The sequence below is a fragment of the Euprymna scolopes genome, chromosome 40 (genome assembly GCF_053919585.1).
Source record: "Euprymna scolopes isolate OS-2025 chromosome 40, ASM5391958v1, whole genome shotgun sequence".
Classification (NCBI taxonomy): domain Eukaryota; kingdom Metazoa; phylum Mollusca; class Cephalopoda; order Sepiida; family Sepiolidae; genus Euprymna; species Euprymna scolopes.
In genome coordinates, this window is record NC_136521.1 from 47,245,574 (window position 1) to 47,266,870 (window position 21,297).

Sequence of the window (21,297 nt, forward strand, 5' to 3'; positions counted from 1 at the left end):
AAGGGGATTGTACAAATTGAATAGCAATCGTCTGATATAAGAGGTTTCGCCCGCATTGATCAAAAGCTTATTGCTTTCTGGACGTTCCCAGCAAGAAAGCCGAGGAACAATTGCCATCTCAACTTAGTTTCACTTTATTTATACGAAAAAGCCAAACACGCATGAGGGGAGCCAAAATAGTAAGAATTTTGTAAGAGTTCTGTAAATAAATCTCGACGCAACGTGTGTTCGCAAATCCTAGATATTACGATTTAGACGGTATATAAACAGTTTTAAGAAATAGTACCCCCCCTCCCCCGAGAACCCCCTCCCCCTCAAAAAAGCCTTTGCCGGACATACAAAACATGTGCACACATATTTTGCCTTTTATATATATAGATGTTGATTGTGTGTGCGACCGCTTCTTCACAAATACAAACATGACACGTAATCTTTCATAGATAGTTTTTTTTACAATCAAGCGATAACAATATGTCTGCTTGTCTCAGGTCAAAAGAACAACATACCTTCTTATTTGTCCAAACTCCAAAAGAACACCATAACATCAAGTTATATTGTACACAGGCTTTATTTGTCTAATGGATTCTCTTGTTGGCGTTTGGCACGCTGAGTCTCTTTCTACTTTTTCACTCGTTCCCCGTTTTACTTCTAATGGGATCGTCCTCACATCTGTTCACTAATACGTTTCTCGGCAACATTAGCTTGATCTCTGCTAACTAACTATTACATCAGGAAAGCAGACCAAATCACGTGTCGTTCACATAAGCTAAAACCTTGTTTAGTTAACTAACCAAATTCCGATCTATTTTAAAATTCCCAAATTGACATTGTTTATTTTATTTCTGAGTTAAATTTCTGTCTAAATATTCCAAGCTGTGAATCCACGTTTTCCAAAATTTAATTGTTTTATTTTTCTACTAATCATATAGTAATCAACTAGGTTACGCTAACCCTAACCCAGTGTTGTCCGGTCAATATCTAACAATTGTTTTCCCCTCTCACTAATCTGTATAATATTCTGCTTGTTCCTTCCTTAGTTAGTCCGTACGTCACATTTTGAAAACACCTCAAAAAGGCCATATCTGCAAAATTTGACTTTAAAAAGGCGAATCTGGCATCGTTCACAAAAATATAAAAGTAACCTCCCTATGATATAGCCTCGTTTTCAAATATCATTATGATAGTAATATATGATTATTGTTGCAATGGTGTGAGAAAGGAACTTGTAGCGATATTAACTGGCAGTGGTTCTTTACTGGAGTTTATTATTATTAGTTTATTATTTATAACACCTTTTCCCGAACTTACCATGTTAAAGAGAGTGTCGGGCGCCATTTTGAATTTTCCAATACATCGGTAAACACTGCATGTTTTTCGAGCTGAATAAACATGTTACATTGAATAAAAACAAAAAAAATGTATTCAGTTTGGTAGAAAAGTAACTTATCTTGCCTTTGATAATATTTGTTTGTTATATATTTGTTTTTTGACAACTTTTTCGAATCTATGTGTACAGTAATACAAACCCTATTCTGCTTTTAATATAATCAAATTCAGGGTTTTATCTTTCTGGAGAAAAAAAGAAAAATGGATTTTATTTCAATGAAATTAAAAAAAAAAAAACTTGACTGAATTGAATTAATTACCCTTAAATTAACGAAGGGGTTATTTAATAACTTTAGGTTTGGAAGAGATAGGTATGGGGTCGATTTTTTTGAAACTTCAAAAGAAACCGACTACTGTCAAAACTTTGCGAAATGATACAACGTGATCAATTTCATTTTAGAGATATTTCTTTCAAAAGCCTTCTTTTAAAAAAAGAAAAAAAAAGTACATTGTTCTATTAAACCTTTTACTGTTTAAATAATTTGACTTTGCTCGTTTTATTTTAAGAAAATATAAGTTCAAAAAGAATTTTCATTCAGTATTAGAAGATTTGTCAGTAAAAATAACAATCGCCAAAAAGATAAGCGTTTTTTTTTTTTTTACTCGCAATGTAGAGCCCTGCATACTTCTTTTCAAGTTAACTCTTTTGTAGTTTTGATTACAATAGATCTGAATGAATGAACCTTGTAAGGGAGGGGCACTAAGCATTGCCCTGTTAATAATGAATTTCTTTGGTTTCTTTTTATTTCTCTCTTGCGGTTAGAAATATCAGGAATTTTTTTCTTTTTTCAACATCAGACTAAAAGAATCGTAATGAAGGAATCGGAAAATTAAGGTATTTTTTAACGATGCGATTCCGATTCCGATACCTCCCAAAATACACGATTCTTACGATTAACGATTCCGATTCCGATTAATCGTCCCACCACTAGTTTGAGACCAATTTTGGATTGTGTAGGTTAGGGTTTGAGACCATTTTTGGATTGTGCAAGTTAGGGTTTAAGGCCATATTTTTAATTGTGTAGGTTAGGGTTTGAGACTATTTTTGGATTATGTAGGTTAGGGTTTGAAACGATTTTTTGGTTGTGTAGGTTAAGGTTTGGGACCATTTTTGAATTATGTAGGTTAGGGTTTGAGAACATTTTTTGATTATTTAGATTAGGGTTTTAGACTATTTTTGAATAGTGTAGGTTAGGGTTTAAGACCATTTTGGAATAGGTTAAGGTTTGAGACCATTTTTTGATTGTGTAGGTTAGGGTTTGAAACCATTTTGGAATAGTGTAGGTTATGCTTTGAAACCATTTTTGGATTGTGTATGGTAGAGTTTGAGACCATTTTTTGATTATGTAGGTTAGGGTTTGAGACCATTTTTTGATTGTGTAGGTTGCGGTTTGAGACCATTTTTTGATTGTGTAGGTTAGTGTTTGAGACCATTTTTTGATTGTGTAGGTTAGAGTTTGAGATCAGTTTTTGATTGTGTAGGTTAGAGTTTGAGATCATTTTTTGATTATGTAGATTAGGGTTTGAGACCATTTTTGGATTATGTAAGTTAGAGTGTGAGACCATTTTTGAATTGTGTAGGTTTTAATGTCTCAAATGCAACTTTCAATCTGGTACTGTGCTGCTACCAGAGGACCATCACTTTTACAACAAAATGGAAGGAAATAATATAATTTTACAGTTTTTACTTTGATTTTGGACGTTTTTTTTTCTTCAAATATACAAGTATAGGAATACTCGTTCTGAGAGGAGTAAAATTAATTACCCCCAATGTCAGAACAGTTTTGCACTACTTTTATGTATTTTTACAATGAATAAGGGAAATGACGGTGGCTAAGTGGTTAATAACACAGGCTGACAACCTGTGTACACCAAATCTAAATCAAGTTGATTCCACAGAAACACATTCACTTAGGGATGTTGGCAACCTTCACATGGTCCCTTTTCTAAGTACTCGATGTCTTTCTAGAAACAATTTTTATTATGAAGGTATCGGGGAAAACAATGTTAACAATAGAATCATCTGATTCATATGACATGAATAAAAATATAAAATCAAGATATAACGCTGCTAAACTTTATGTCTAGAATTCTTCTTCCAATTTTTATCAAAATCCATTCTATGATTTTGATTCTAGAAAAAATCTGAAATGTAAGTTTAAAGTTTAAAGGGTTTCATGGCAAGTGTTCGACTGAGCTCCAATCTATGATTCCCCCTTGCCTATCTTTCACAAAAACACTCATCTAGCCAAAACCACTATCAAAAATTTCCCCCACACTCTATCGGTGCCTAAACATAAACGTGGATTCCATGAACAAAGTTTCTTTCCTAGAACTTCCCGCTTATAGAACTCTGTTCCACTCGTCTGCTTTCTAGCTGACTACAATATTGTCGTCTTCAAGTCCAATATAAACAAGTTCTTGTTGAACTGTCCTCTTAAATATCATTATACCATTTTTAGACAGAACAGATACTACCTTTGAATCCTAGCCAGAAGGCCAAGAAGATATATTTTAGTTTCACGTACTCTTCAAAAGCGATATTATTTTTTGTTTTTAAATTTTAAATTTATATATTTATATAGTTTACATTACGTCTTCGGTGATCGGGAGATCCTATTTATTAAAAAGGAGGACAGAAGGTGATAAAATACTACAAACATCAACCTAGCATATCTATATACTAATTTGATTTTCATAGTATGTTATCACTTTCTATGCTCCCTTTTTAATAAATAGGATCTCCCGATCAAATAATTTATAATCTGGAAACAGTGATGACACATGTACATACGTTAAAGGTACTACGGTATTAATATATAGATTCTGCATAAGTACCGAGATAAGAAACGAACGTTTCTTTGCATTTAAACATATTGGTATTTATTTGCTTCCCTCACGAAAACAAAATGGGACACAAGGTCATTTTTTATGAGGGGGGGGGAACCAGCTCTCCAAAAAGGGCCATTCTAGAAGTAGGAAAAAATAAAAATGTGTTAGTAATATAGCAAGGTTCACCCCCCCCCTGCACTGACTAAGGAAAAATTAACTTAAGTATAGCACCAGAACAGATACTACATTGTGATCTTAGCCCGAAGGCCAGATCTATTGGTAGTATTTATGTAAATATATTTTAATTTCAACTTAATGCTAATTTGAATGTTTGGGTCATTATTTTAGAAGGGACTGTTTTTTTTCTATTCACCGGTTTTAATTTATTCTTTGTTGTAGTAACGCTTTTTTAATTTCCGACAAAAGATAAACAAATCATGTGAATTTATTACACACATTCCATTTATTTGATTCTTTATGTGTATAATATTATTAATTTTCTAGTGAATTTATTTGTGAAATTTCTTTAAAATTTGACTATAAATTTATGTTTTTTCACAATCTGAGCTTTAGTAGGTGTTAAGAAAAAAGAAAAAAAAATAGAAGTTGGAATAAGGTAAGAAGAACTCCTTTTTTATTTTGTTTTATTCGTATTTGAAATAAATAAATAGGATATTTATAAAAATGGGTACTTAGAGGATTTCAGTTTTTACAGAGTCAGTAGTTCCAAGTATTGATAGAAAATCAGGTCTCAGTCCTGGGAATGGCCGGAGCACGGAGCAGTTTACGAGTTTAAAACCGAATAAGTTATATATATATATATATATATATATATATATATATATATATATATATATATATATATATATATATTATTAGTAATAGGAGCAAAATTCGCAAGAAAAGATTCTTAAAACTTGGTACTACTACAGTTTATCGCCGAAAATGGAGACGCCATTTTTTTCGGGCACCTGTCGTCGAAATCAGAAGGCGAAATCAGTATTTTATTGCTTCGGTCATAGTTTAAAATACTGATTTCCGCAAAGCAATAAGCATGAAAAAAAAAAAAAAAAAAATTAAACTAGATAATGATTACTCCCAGAAAAAAACTAATTACTACGTGGCCCTAGAGTATAATACCCCAATCCCTCATGTTAAGAACGGCTTTCGGAATACCCCCAACCTCGAAAGCCGTTCTTAACATAGGGAGGTTTGGGGTGTTTATATCCAGATTTAAAAGATTTATAATTCAAAATTAAAAACCTTGAACAATAAAAATAACATTTTGGGTACTTATGTATTTTTGGTATCGTGCTGAAATAATAACGTTATTTTGAAAGCTATTCTTAACATGGGAAGGGGAGGGTGTTTGTAACTACTAATATGTGCTATTATAGGTGTATCAGATTTTTTTGTAGGAATTTTTGACACCCCTAACACGAAACTGCGAATAAAATATAAGAAACTCGTAATTTCTCTTTTAAAGGTGGGTTGTTTATTTTCTTTATGGATTATACTTCCAAAATAAACTATTAAAGTTGTATAAAAAGTAATAGAAATATTATTTTCTTTAATTTTTAAAAAACAGTAATGAAATTAATTGAATTTTACGAGTTCAGTATTTTTCAATTTTTAAACTTTAAAAATCTATCAAAATTTTTCTATTGATTCTATTTTTACGATATTTTCCGTGTCAATGTTAAATTTTATGCTCTTTACAATAAACCGAATATAATATTTTAGACAAACGTTTTTTTTTTAAATTCACGCGCCCCCTTTTCAAATGTCTATTAAAAAGTAAATAATTAATTTACTCACCAAAGTTTTATATATCACAAATTGAAGAAAAAAGGTCAATAAATAATATATTCAAATTAAAAAAAAAGTAGTGTTTTTTTAGAAATTTACCTGTAAAGTTCGAAGTTTAAAAAAATCTTTTTTTTTTAAAAAAACACGTTGTTTTTTTGTTTTTTTTTAATGAAACCTTGGTCCTTGCTCCTTTAATTGAAAAAAAAAATAGGGCTTGAATTACATTTTTCGATGAGTTATAAGCTTGGAAAGACGGGGTGGAATTATTCACTATTTTTCACGAAATTTCTGACACACCTAGCAATGCAGAGAGCTGGGTTTTAAAATGATGTGATGTATGAACAAACGAAAGAAGGTCTTGTAGAGTTTTTTTTTTTTATATATCTTTATATATCTATTTATTTTCCAGATCAACCATAGACATAAAACAGTAAAATAGACTCACTGTTGGAGATAACTGGGATGGCGGAAGTCTCAAACAGTAAGTCTATTTTACTGTTTTGCGTTTGTGAAAAATCTGGAAAATAAATAAAGATATAAGACAAGCTCTACAAGACCCTCTTTCGTTTGTCCATACATCACATCATTTTAATACCCGGCTCCCTGCATTGCTGTAGCCTTCTTATACTCTTCTGTATTTACACACACACACACATATATAAGTTGGAGAGTATAAGAAGGCTATAGCAATGCAGTATTAAAATGATGCAATGTATGGACAAACAAAAGAGGGTCTTGTAGAGCTTCTTTTTTTTTTTTTTTAACTATCTTCATGTATCCATTTATTTCCAGATCAGCCATAGATACAAAGCAGTAAAATAAACTAAGTCTAAATAATTGATTACAGAATATTGCCATATAGTTCACTAATCTGTAAATAAGTTTTCTTCACACCACCATGGTGTATCTAAATGGGCTTCTTGGATAATTTCTTTGACTGAGTCTTTAGTTACCATCTATTTTCCATTGTTCTTTTTAACTTTTTCTTTTCCATTGAAAGAAGTAATCCGAAAAGTTTTCAAAATGTAGTAATCTTCTCTTTTAAGTGTGTTTTCAGTTTTTCTTTTCTCCCAAAACTGTAATCACCATCTGCTGATATTCAGCAACCCACAAAGAAGCACAGTTCATCCATGGCTAAACCTTGCGCTGAAAAGAATCTGAAAAGTGTTACAAGAGTCAAGTAGTTATACATAAATTTATGAGATTCATACACCAAACTGCCTACTTCATAAAATGGCAAATGACTGGTCTACTTCATGGGCAATTTCACAATTGGGGTGTAACATGTATGTAACGTCTATGTAACATACTGCATATCAATGTATCTGCACATAGGTGGGTACGATGTATAAACATATACAACAAGTGAGGTATACATGGCCTCCCTCATGAGTGCACAGTAAACAAGGCATAAAAAATTACTAAGTTCAGCACCCCCCTCCCCATTTAGCCCCAAAAGTCCCCAGGGGACGTCAAATCCTGGTGAAAATGAACAAATGGTGCAATTTTAGGCCTTCAGTTCTACACCACGCAAAAAAAGAAATAACTAAGTCCATTATTTGCCCCCCCTCATTTAGCCCCCAAATGTCCTCAAAGCCTTAACATATTTAAATTTGAGTTCAGCACCTTGAATGAAAAACTACTAAATAGACATACACAGAAAATTTTGGATAAATATAGTAAAATAGTCCCAAAAATGGAGCGTTTTTATTAGCCCTAAAAGAGCACCTGGGGCACACCCAAGAGTTATCGCAAAGTATAGACAAACAAAATTATATAGAAATCAGTTAGTTACAACTTTTCAGAAAGTTTTATAGAAATCCAAGGCATCATTTTTTTTTAATAAGCACAAAAGTGTCAATTTTAGCTATTTTAACCTGAAAGGCACCCTTAAAGGGGTAACTGGAGTTTCCCCGGAAAATCCGTTCTGTTCCTTTTTTACTCATATCATGTTTAATGTTTGTGCAAAATTTCCAAAAATTCCAAGGCGTAATTATTGAGAAAAGTGTGGACTGACAAGGGTGAATTTACAGGTCCACCCTCTTTTTGTCGGGGGACTAATAAACAAGTTCAATAAACAGTAATAAATATATTTTCTGGTGGCAAATGTTTGCTTATGAAGTGTTGAAATTTATTTCCTAATTTTGTTTTTAGCATCTGGTGGAAAGGCTGGGGAGTAAACCAGATTATCTTCCTACTACGATTCCTGGATTTATTTGTGTTAGCATCATTATTTTTATATTTAATATCAGAGGAGTTGTTACTTCTGCTTTCGATAGATATAGGTATATGCTTAATTATGGAAGGTAGGTGGTTTGACGGTGGGTGAATATATATAGGGTTAGCATTTTCCTTCATATAAGGTTTATATTTGTCAGTTTTTAAATTAAAAATTCAATGAACAGGATAAATAAACATTACTCAAATAGTTCTTCAATGGTTAAATCTTCCTCAGTTCACCGGCGGTTGGCACTTGACTTGAAGATGCTGAAATAAAGATCCTTCCAATTTGGTAATCACTAAAAGGGACTCTTAAAAGTCAACACCGGTATCGAGCAGAAGGTTTTTTTACCTGCTTTACAAACTTTAAATGGGTAAAATATAATCACATAATTATTGAAAATGTGATCATGTGATTAAAATTTAATTTCAATTAACCACGTTGTTTAACAAATTAAAAAAACAATGCAAGATGAAGTATTACAATGATTAAATATGTTTTCTTTTATAATTTAACATTAAAAACATTGAACAATAAAATAAAATTTCGGGTACTTATGTGTTTTTGTTACTGTGCTGAAATAATAATGTTATTTTGAAAGCCATTCTTAACATGGGAGGATGTTTTGTAACTATTCTGTGCTTACACCTTAAAAAAAAAAGAAGATATCTTGAAACTTTAATTTAACCCGAAAAACTATTTAAAAATAGCGTGGTATCAAAAACGCATAAGCACCAAATTTTGGTTTAATCTTACAGTAGATATTGTTCTTGGACATATACGATGGCAGATGCTACCGTGCTATTTTTATGTTTTTTTTTTTCAGTTTAAATTCAAGTTTCATGATATCTTTTTTTTTTTTTTTAAATTGTAAGGTGGAAGCACAGAATAGTTATAAAACACCCTCAGCTCTTCATTAAGAATGGTTTTCCAAATAATAATGTTATTATTTCAGCACGGCACGAAAAATGCATAAGTACCCCAAATTTCAATTTTAAATAAAATAAAACATTTAATCCTTTTAAAACATCATCTTGCATTATATTTTTTAATTGGTTAAACAGCATGGTTAATTTCAATTAAATTTTAATCACATGATCACATTTTCAATAATGTGCTTATATTTTACCCATTTAAAGTTTGTAAAACATGTAAACAAATTTTTGCTCGATACCGGTGTCGACCTTTAGAGTCCCTTTTAGTGGTTACCTAGTTTGAGGATATTTGTATAACTAAATGGCAAATCTGCCTTTTGTGCTTTCAACTAACAATTTATTAAAAAAACAAAACAAAAGGTAAACTTTCACATTAGGTCCACCTCCACAATTTTTAACATGGGTAGGTTGGGGGTGTTTATTCCGAAAGCCGTTCTTAACATCGGGAGAATTGTGGTATTTATTCCAAAAGCCGTTTTTAACATGGCGAGGTTAGGGGTGTTTATTCCAAAAGCCGTTCTTAATATGGGGAGGTTGGGGGGGTGTTTATTCATGGCCACCAGTGAATTATAGTGCATAGTACAGGTCTTTATATCTCGAAAACTACTTGTCTCTGCAAATTTTAAATGAAATGTGGAGGTGGACCTAATGTAAAAAAAAAAAAAAAGATATTGTTTTCTACCTAACTGGATACTTTTTAATGTTTTTATTGGGTTTGTATTACTGTACACATAGATTCGAAAAAGTTGTCAAAAAATAAATTTATAACAAATATTATCAAAGGCAAGATAAGTTACTTTTCTACCAAACTGGATAATTTTTTAGTGTTTTTATTTAATGTAAAATGTTTATTTGGCGCGAAAAACACAGGGTTTACCGCTATATTTGAAAATTACAAATGGTGGCAGATTGTGTTAAACACGTTAAGTTTGGGAAAATGAATTAAAACTAAAAAAAACTGTACAAATTACTGTTAAATAACCACCGAATATATGTAACATGTAACATATATTAAGTGAGTTCCTAATAGTATTTTGTATTGTTTTTTAGTTTTAACTCATTTTCTCACACTTAACCTGTTTAACACTGTCTACCGCCATTTGTATTTTTCAAATATACTGATAAACACTGCATGTTTTCGAACCGATTAAACATTTTACATTAAATAAAAACACTAAAATCTTATCCAGTTAGGTAGAAAAGTAACTTATCTTGCCTTTGATAGCATTTATTTATTATATATTTATTTTTCGACAACTTTTTCATATCTGTGTTTAGTAATACAAACATTTTTTATTTAATGTAATATTTAGTCGGCTCAAAAAACAGTGTTTATCAGTATATTTGAAAAATACAAATGGTGGTGGACACTGTTGATTACGTCAAGTTTTGGAAAATGAGTTCAAACAAAAAAACTATACAAAATACTGTCAGAAACCCACTGAATATGTCAGCCTATGCCATGGTAACATATATTCAGTGGGTTTCTTACACTGTTTTGCATAGTTTTTAACTTATTTTCCCAAACTAACTGTAGCAGAATTAGCAATAACTGAAATGAGGGGAAATAGAGAGCTTACCTCGGATACGCCTGTTGTGTTTCGGGCTGAGCGGAAGAGAGAGCTCCAAGATGGCGTCCATGGGTTTTTATTAGCGTTGACCTCATGCCATTCTCATAGAATCGCGTCTGCTCTCGCGCGATTATGCAAATGTATAATTCCCAGCCGCTATAAAGGCACGACGCTGGAAAGCAGTCAGGCATTGTCCTGCAGATTGTGTGTAGGTGGTTCTGGCGATTGGATTGTTCTTTGTGACGAACCACGTGTCTGCGAGAAGCGATTTTTTTTTTTTTTTTTTTTTTTTTTTACTTGTTTGTGTCTCCTTCTTCTTTCTCTACGGTTATTATAGCCAAGAAATCCCTCTCTTCTAGAGGTGGGCGATACTGACTATCTCCTATCCGTGTTCCTGATTTTTGTGTGCCTACTACATTTTGCTTCATTAACATATTCAACAGAGTCCGCGACCATTTGTCTTTTTCAAGTACATCGATAAACAATGTTTTTCGAGCTGATTAAACATTTTACATTAATTAAAAACATTAAAAAAATCATCCAATTAGGTAGAAACGTAACTTACCTTAACTTTGCTTTCATTTATTTGTTTTTGGACAACTTTTTTGAATCTGTGTATTGTAACGCCCCCTCACCCAAATACTAATTAAAAACTCACATTTTTTTAATACAAAAACAAACTCTTAGCAACGTTAGGCTTAATCCACTGATTGTTGGTCGAGTCCAAGCCATGATTGACGGAAACTCCCGAGGATCCGGATCCAATTCTGCAAGAGTACCATTTTTTTTTTTACATTTTTGCCTTTTTTTTTTTTTTTCAATTTTTGGAGTGGATTGCTGTACTAAGAATATAAGAGACATGCATTTTCTCTTTTTATTAGAATTTTCCATTTCACCAAATTGAGCCACGGCAATGCGTGGCAGGGTACAGCTAGTATATATATATATATATAATATATATATGTGTGTGTGTGTGTGTGTGTGTGCAGATCATCATATAATGATTAGATCACTTTGACAGATGTTAAAAAACATTTAAAAAATAAATGTTTAAAATTCAACAGTATTTCTCGTGGTTAACGGTAGCCGAATGGATTAATAAGGCCAGAGATGGCTTCTTTTGCCAGGTTTGAATCTATCGACTGATGTTAATCACAACACTCTGCACTGATGATTCTCAAAAGGATGAAACACGAGTGTCTGAAGGTATTTAATAATTATTATAGTATATATATATATATATATATATATATATATATAAAGCGTGTCAGGAGCGATGAAACAAAATCAAATAAAGTGCTTGATCGCGAACGTGAGAGCTGAAAATACAAATACATATTCGAAAGACGAACCAGTGGTTTCATTGTATTGAATCAGCCATCTGTGGCTAATATGAAATCAATACAGTTCATCAGTGTCGTTGAAAAAACAAATGGAAACTAAACAGAGAAAAACAACATTAACAGAGGCGGTGTCTTTGCTCGGAGTTCCTGTTATAAAGATAGTCGTTAGTAAACAATGCTAAGAGATTCTGTTTACAGAAGGAAGGGAGGGTTGACAGGAAAGGTGATTTAAATTTAAAAAGTGTAGAAATTTTATCATTGTAAATTTATAAAAAAAAAAAACAACAATGTTTAAAATTATAAATTTGATTGTTTTTTTTTTTTTCTTTATTGCCAGATTTTGACATTTGGGCATTTGACAACCCTGAATAATTGACTGGATTTCTAACCTGTTGTTCAGTTTAACACCTCACATGTTCAAGTAAGAACCAACGTCCGTTTATTATTATTTTCATGCAAATCTGAAAGAGAATAGAATCTAATCCTGAAAATTCCCATGATGCAACTCGAGAAAAAGATGTTTTACTTGTGCAGTCTGCAAGAAACTGTTTAGATGAAACTCTGACTTAACTCAGCACATAAGAACTCACACTACAAACGATTGCACTGAAAGGGACGGCTAGAATCCTGAAAAGATCTCTTGGTTGGACTCACTAAAATAGGGGTAAATGTTAGACATCTGGTTGGATGTCCCCCCCCCCCCCATAGAAGAAAAAGATGAAGAAAAATGAAAAAAAAAAAGAGAAGAATCATACCAGTTATTATAAGTGCCACAGGGCTTACGAAGAAGAACCTGAAATCCTACCTAACTAATATTCCTGGTGAACTAAGTGCAAAAGAGATCCAGACACTTGCACTTAAGGAAACAACGAGGATACTAAAAAGAGCTCTTGGCTGGTTTCAATAAAAAGCAGGACAATGTTGACACTGATCCAAAAAAAATATACCAACTTTGAGGGTGTTTGTTTGGTAGTTTTAGACTTTTAGCTGGGCATCCAAACACACAAACAACTGCTCTTTAAAATAATAGATTAATCAGATTGAAATCAAAAATACAAAACGAAATTATAAAAAAAATTTTTTTTTAATAATTTCATTACAAAACTAAATTCATCAGAATGCCTTTCGGTTTCTTCCCTTTTCCTCCATTCACACACCAAAGTTACAGTAGGTAGTCAATTTCAAAATACAGATAGCAGCCATAAAGGGAATAACATCTATCCTTTGATATTAATTCAGATCGTAATGAAATCAATTGTTAACTCCAGGAGGAGTTAGCTCCCTTGACCTCTTGAAACTGAGTAAAAAAGAAACCCGTGACCCTTTATTAATTTATTTTGATGCAGACCCCCCCCCCCAAAAAAAAAAAACGAACATAAAAATATTTATTTTAATAATTAAATTACAAAACTAAATTCACCAGTAACCATAAAAGGGAATCACGTCTTTGATATAAATTGAAATCAGAATGAAATCAAGTGTTAGCTCCAGGAAGAGTTAGCTCCCTTCATCTCTTTATAATAACTAGAGTAAAATAAAAAAGAGAAAACCCATGCCTCTTTATTATTATTTTACTGCAAATTCCCTCCAAAAAACAAAAGTTTTGTTTTTTTATAATTTAATTATAAAACTAAATTCACCAGCAGCCACAAAGAGGATAATATCTGTCATTAAAACAGCCCTCGGATATTAATGTATTAATCTTAATGAAATCATTTAGCTTCCTTGATATCTATAAACTAAATCAAGTAAAATAAAAAAAATGAGAAAACCTATGTACCTTTTATTATTATTTTAATATAAACATAAAACAAAACATTTTTTAATAATTTAATTAAGGCTAAATTCATCAGCAGCCATAAAGGGAGTAACATCTGTATTTAAAAGAGTCCTTTGATATATATTATTATTATTATTATTATTTATTATTATTTTTTTATTATTATTATTATTATTTATTATTATTATTATTATTTATTATTATTATTATTATTATTTTTATTATTATTTATTATTATTATTATTTATTTTTATTATTATTATTTTAATTATTTTTTGTTAATGCACCCCCCTCCATGCAATATATTTATGAAAATTCCAATGATGAAACTCAGACGGTAAAAAGATGTTTTGCTTGTAAAGTATGCAATATATATCAATGTACATCGTAATATAACCAATTGTTAGCTTTAGGAGGGGTTAGCTCCCTTGATCTCTTTAACTGAAGTAAAAAATAAAAAAAAAAAACGGAGAAAACCTATGTCCCTTTATTATTATTTTAATGCAAATCCCTCCTCTCAAGAATGGAATACAATTGTGAAACTTCCGATGATGCAACTCAGACGATAAAAAGATGTTTTGCTTGTAAAGTCTGCAAGAAACCGTTTTTATCCAATTCAGATTTGATCCGACATGGAAGAACTCACAGCGGAGAAAAACCGTACGGATGCGAAATCTGTGGCGCGAAATTTGCGATTGCCTCAAACTTGCGAACGCACATGCAAACACATACGGGCGACAGACCGTTTCCGTGTGAGGTTTGTGGGTCAAGATTTTCCCGCCGCGGAATTCTCAAGAGCCACGTCAAAACACACACGGGCGAACAGCCATTTAGTTGTTCCATTTGCGGGTCCAAGTTTTCGGAAAATTCCAATCTGCGAAAACATATGCGAACGCACAGCGGAGAGAGACCATTCAGATGTGTCACTTGCGGAGCAACTTTCACGGTGAAGGCCAACTTGAAAACGCATCTCCGGACACATACTGGGGAAAAGCCATTCGGATGCAATACTTGCGGGTCGAAATTTTCCGACAAGTCGACGCTGAGAAAACACATACAGATCCACAGCGGAGATCGACCGTTTCGTTGTCAGATTTGTGGATCGGCATTTTCACGTCGTGATTATCTAAAGACGCACATGGTAACACACACTGGTGAAAAGCAACACGAGTGCGAAATGTGTGGTGCTAGATTTTCACAAAATTCCAGCCTAACGCAACACGTGAGGATACACATTGGCGAAAAGCCACATCCTTGCCCGGTTTGTGATTCGAGGTTCATACAAAAATCGAATCTGAAGAAACACATGAAAGTTCACGCGAGAGAACTGTTTGAAATGAGTTGTACAGCATCCAATATGACTATGCAAACCCTACCGCTACATACTTAGAAAACACAGCTTTTAAACCTGACATGGAACAGGAGGAAGAAAGCAGCAAGAACTGTTTGAAATCCAATATGACTATGCAATCCATACAGTTACATATTTAGACTTTTAAACCTTGCATAGAGACATGGAATAATAGGGAGAAAGCAGCAAGTCCGTGGAATTCACTCAGCAATGAGCTTTGGGAGATTGTCGGTGTAAAAACAGTCGCCAAAAGTTAAGCGTTTTATTATTTTTAGTCGACACTTGAAAAATAAAAATCACTCGCAAATGAGACGGTTTCAATTGAAACCTAAAGCCCTGAGTTGATCCACAGGTCTAAAGTACAGGGTGTCAGGAAATGCCCCAGGGGGTTATGTGGGAGTGGCAGCAGGTTGTTTTTTAATTGGCTAACCTTGGTTGCATTGAAATTCATTTTTTGCCAAAAAGGATTTTGTTATTTGACAATTTAACAGACATTGAAATATGCATTTAATTACAGATAATTGTTGAATATCAAGTGTAGTAACAAGTCCTGGGAACATGTTTACCAGAAAAAACAGTTGAAAACAAGTCATACACCATCTACTATGACTATGCAATCCAAACTGCTACATCTATAATATAAATCTCACCTGTCTGTTTAAATGTATGTATGTATGTATATATGTATGCATGTATGTAGGGATGTCTGCCTAAAACTTTTGACAGAGGCGACGGATTTTCACAAGATCAGTATCGGTTTGAAGCTGTCCCTTCGGACAACAAATATAGAAAAATTGGCTAAAATCATTGATTCCTTTACCCTCAACTAGATACTTTTCTATAAGAAGGGGTCGCTATTTACGCTGATATTTTCAAAAGTCATCCCCAGTTTTCGATTGACTAGCCTTAATTTAAACCTTCGCCACTTCTGTTTGTTATTTTTATTTTTTTTCACATTCTTTTCCTCCTTTGCGGTACGGGTTCGAGCCTGCCTGCCTACTACCACTTTTTTTTTTTTTTTTTGCTCAAGGCATACCTCCAAACACCCAAAGAACGCTGGGCCCCTTAATAAAAATGAAGCTTTAAACCTGACACAGTGATATATGAAAAGGAGAAAGGAGCAACCTTAGTAGAAGTCAGTATCCCTAAACAGAGCTGAGAGGGAAACAAGGATGGAATACTGTTGCCACATCTGGGCAGGAGCTGCTAGAAAGGACTTGTCCTGCCTTGATAGAGTTCAAAATAGACTTCGTAGCCTCGTAGGAGATGTCCTTTTCTCCTCCTTGCATCCTCTATCTCACAGAAGAGATGTTGCGAGTTTGTCTCTGATGTATCGTTATTTTCATGGAAAGTGTTCGACTGAGCTTCAATCTATGGTCCCTCCTCGCCAAACTTTCACAAGAAACACTCGTCTAGCTGTAAACACTATCAATAATTCCCCCCACTCTTTATCTGTGCCTAAACCTAAACGTAGATTCCATGAACAAAGCTTCTTTCTTAGAACTGCACGCCTGTGGAATTGTCTTCCGTTTTCCTGCTTTCCGGCTGACTACAATATGGTTGTGTTCAAGTCTAAAGTAAATAAGTTCTTGATGAGCCGTTCCATATAAGTTATCAAATTTACCAAATTTTCATTACTAATGATTACTATATTGTCCAATTTCTACTGTACACTCTTTAACCCTTATCCTTGAGTGGCCTCTGGGCCTTGATAATGTGGTGATGCCTATGTAAAAAAAAAAAAAAAAAAAAAAAGTACTAAATGTCAAAGTCTTATGTATGATATGAAAATGAAAGAAACTGGAACTTTCAATCATTGCTTTAATCATATGAGCCAATATGACAAGGTGATTAGTGATTTAAATAAAGAGTTCTGTACAGAATCCTGCATTCGACAAAATACACCTGAAGAAGGTTGGAGTGAAAAGATGTGAAGAATCCAGATAATCCAAATAACCAATCCAGATAATCCAAATAACCAATCCTCATCTCAAAAATTCAGAAATGCAATCTCCTGTTCAGCACACATCTTTCTCTACTGTCCAGATTTAATCTTCCGCTGAAGCCATCAGCTCTAAGCATGTTTTTTCAGACTCGTATTACACATCCATTGTATCATTCTCATATAATAAATCTCACTTGTCTGTTTAAATGTATGTATGTATATATGTTTGTATGGCTGCCTAAAACTTTCGACAGAGGCGACAGATTTTCACGAGATTGGTATTGTTTTGAAGTTCAAACCTTCGGACGACAAATATCGAAAAATTGGCCAAAAACATTAATTCCTTCACCCTCAACTGGACACTTTTCTACAAGGAGTCGTCGTTTTCTTTGCTGATATCTTCGAAAGTCATCCCCTCTTTTCGATTGACTAGCCTTAATTTAAACCTTCACCACTTCCAATTTGGTGATGGACGCAACGGCAAAGACGTCACGGTTTTTTTTTTTTTTCACATTCTTTTCCTCCTTCGCGGTACAAGTTCGAATCTGCCTGCCTACGATTACATTTTCTTTCCTTATTTTTTTTCTTTTTTTGCTCAACACACATCTCCAAACACCCAGGCAACGCCGGGCATCCAGGCTGGCTCTCATATAATTTCTCTCCATGCAACACATGTCCTCAACCATCACTGGCCAGATTTCACTTCCATACATCATCACACCATACACATGTTTGGTAAATTCTTGCTTTGTGTGAGAGTGATAACACTCTCCTAGTTAATGAGTGATGAAGAATATTATGAAAGGATTTAAAATGATAGATGGAATGAATAAAATTTGATTATTTTGAGGACGATTTACAAACAGTATTTGAAGACTATCATGTTGTAGTCAATAGAGAATCAATCTTGTGGAAATGTGTCCCACAGATGGGAATTTTTTTGGAAAGAAACTCTGTTTATAGAAATCCCATTTGATGGAAGAAAGGAATATTCTTTGCAGAAATGAATTCTTGCCGTGAAAGCTTTGTAAGGAAGAACCTGCAATTGAAGCTTAGTTGAACATCTTCCATGGAAATAACGATGCAGCAGAGAAAGACTAGTAATATCACTTCTGTGGGAAAGCTATAGGTAACACAAAACATCATCATCATCATCATCATCATCATCATCAGCATTGGTAAAATATGTGTTTTACTCTTCTTTTTTTAAATCACTCCAGACAAGGCATGAAGCCACTATGTAAAAAGCTAGACTATAAGGAGGTAAACAGACAGCAGGAAGAGAGTTTCACAAGCTTGCACTTCCTGGAAAGAAGCTACTGGAATAGGAAACTGTATTACTATGAGGTATCAAAACAGCAAATTGATGAAGACCACTAAACCAACGAGTCAAACGAGCTAGAACAAAGGAAGCAGGGAATAGATCAGACAATTCTGAAAAACACATGTCATAATATTATTTTTAGAAAAGACAGAGACTAGCAGCATCACGTTAAAAAAAAAAAAAAAAAAAAAGACTGAGAAAATTTTTATTTTTTGTTCCTATCCAGAGTGCCCCTTTTTAAAGAGCTGGATTTTTTCCCACATTAAAAACTGACCTTGTGTCTAACTCTGCCCTCGTGGGGAGGCAAGTAAATAGGAACATCACATCCCTGAATCTTATAAAGAACACTCATATGGGAATGAGATTCACCAGTCCAAACATGACAACAATACTCCATACATGGTCTGATAGTAGATTTGTAGAGATAGAAAATAGCCTCAGATATGAGAAAGTGTTTGTAGTGATAATAATAAGGTAACTGATGACGTTAGCAGCAGGATGTTGGATGGCCATGGAGGAGGATGAATCTCTAGCAGATCAACGGTTCTATAGTATTAAGAGTTACATTATTCGACTGCAGCTATGTGGATGATCTAAGGACAACGGATAGGTGCGAACATGCGAGTCAGATACCACTGCGCTGGAGAAGGTAATGGCAACTCACTTCATGTATTCTGCCAAGTTCAAAATTATGTGATGTCTTCAGAGGAATTGGACCAACAATGGACCGAAGCCTATGGAGAACACTAACCATGATTTCATCTACGGCATGAACATACCATAATACAAGAAAAAGATCAAAACAGCAAATTGATGAAGATCACTAAACCAACGAGTCAAATGAGCTGGAACAAAGGAAGCAGAAAATACATCAGACAATTCTGAAGAACACAACATTATTTTTAGAAAAGACTGAGCCTAGCAACATCACATCGGTGAAAGAGAGGTTGCAGAGAATAAGGGTAAGGGCCAATCACATTCCTGCAAGAACCCTCATATGGGAATGAGATTCATCAGTCCAAATATGACAAGAACAGCATTCCATACATGATCTGATAATAGACTTGTAGCGATAGTGAATAGCTTCAGACATGAGAAAGTGTTTGGAAAGAAGCTACTGGAATAGGAAACTGTATTACTATGAGGTATCAAAACAGCAAATTGATGAAGACCACTAAACCAACAAGTCAAACGAGCTGGAACAAACGAAGCAGGGAATAGATCAGACAATTCTGAAAAACACATGTCATAATATTATTTTTAGAAAAGATTGAGACTAGCAGCATCACGTTAAAAAAAAAAAAAAAAAAAAAAAAGACTGAGAAAATTTTTATTTTTTATCCAGAGTGCCCCTTTTTAAGGAGCTGGACTTTTCCTACATTAAAAATCGATCTTTTGTCTAACTCTGCCCTCGTGGGTAGGCAAGTAAATAGGAACATCACGTCCCTGCATCTTATCAAGAACCTTCAAATGGGGATGAGATTCACCAGTCCAAACATGACAACATTACTCCATACATGGTCTGATAACAGATTTGTAGAGATAGAGAATAGCCTCATCAGAACTAGCAATGGATCTAATATATGAACTGGTAATAATATTTCTTTTGACAATAACGTCTGTCAATATCAATACTGTTAACAAAAAACCCCCCAAAAAAACAAACTTTTCAGTAAAAATAATGGTCATTGTCAACTAAATATTCTTTAAATAAAGTTAATGTTTTATTTTATTTAAAATTGTAACCATTAAATTCTTTTGAAACAATAAATATTTTGTTTGTTTTCTTAATGTTAAAATAACTGTCAATTAAATATCCGTCAATAAAACGAATCAAGCTTTTTGAAAAATATTTATTTAAAATTGTATTGTTTTAGTTTTAAATCATTTCTTTCTGATAGGTTCATAAGAGTGGTAGTTGAGGGGCAAAAATCAGAAGCTCACAGTATTAATGCCGGTGTCCCTCAGGGGTCCATCCTGGGCCCAACTCTTTTCCTGATCTACATTAATGATCTTCCAAATCACATCCTTACATCATTTGTAGACATCTATGCTGACGACACTACCATTTATGGTAGCACATCTAAGACAGTAAACGACCAAGTTCTCTCCAATTCTCTCTCCTCTGATCTTGAGCACGTAGTACAATGGGGAAAGGAGTGGCTGGTTACTTTTAATGCATCTAAAACCAAGCTTCTCTCCTTACATCATCAACATTCTAATCCACATTTGGCATCAATTGAAATGAATGGCTCTCGTCTTCTGGAGGCCTCAAGTTTTGACAAGCTTCTGGGCTTGACCATTACTCCTGATCTTAAATGGAACACGTACATCAAATCTGTTGCCAAGGCCGGTGGGAAAATGGTGGGATCTTTCTATCGATCCGGTAAATATCTCACTGCTGATGCTATTCTCTATCTATATAAGAGCCAGGTACGTCCAAGGATGGAATACTGTTGCCACATCTGGGCAGGAGCTGCTAGAAAGGACTTGTCCTGCCTTGATAGAGTTCAAAATAGACTTCGTAGCCTCGTAGGAGATGTCCTTTTCTCCTCCTTGCAACCTCTATCTCACAGAAGAGATGTTGCGAGTTTGTCTCTGATGTATCGTTATTTTCATGGAAAGTGTTCGACTGAGCTTCAATCTATGGTCCCCCTTCGCCAAACTTTCACAAGAAACACTCGTCTAGCTGTAAACACTATCAATAATTCCCCCCACTCTTTATCTGTGCCTAAACCTAAACGTAGATTCCATGAACAAAGCTTCTTTCTTAGAACTGCACGCCTGTGGAATTGTCTTC

At 33.8% G+C, this 21,297-nt stretch overlaps 1 protein-coding gene across 1 annotated transcript; it reads left to right on the plus strand.

Annotated features, from left to right (window-relative positions):
* Positions 1 to 4,612: 4,612 nt before the first annotated feature.
* On the plus strand, positions 4,613 to 20,268 carry LOC145265542 (uncharacterized). Its single transcript, XM_080121504.1, has 2 exons — positions 4,613 to 4,834; positions 12,435 to 20,268. Exon 2 carries the CDS (start codon positions 14,401 to 14,403, stop codon positions 15,265 to 15,267), a length of 867 nt encoding a protein of 288 aa, XP_079977630.1. The 5' UTR covers positions 4,613 to 4,834; positions 12,435 to 14,400; the 3' UTR covers positions 15,268 to 20,268.
* Positions 20,269 to 21,297: the final 1,029 nt, after the last annotated feature.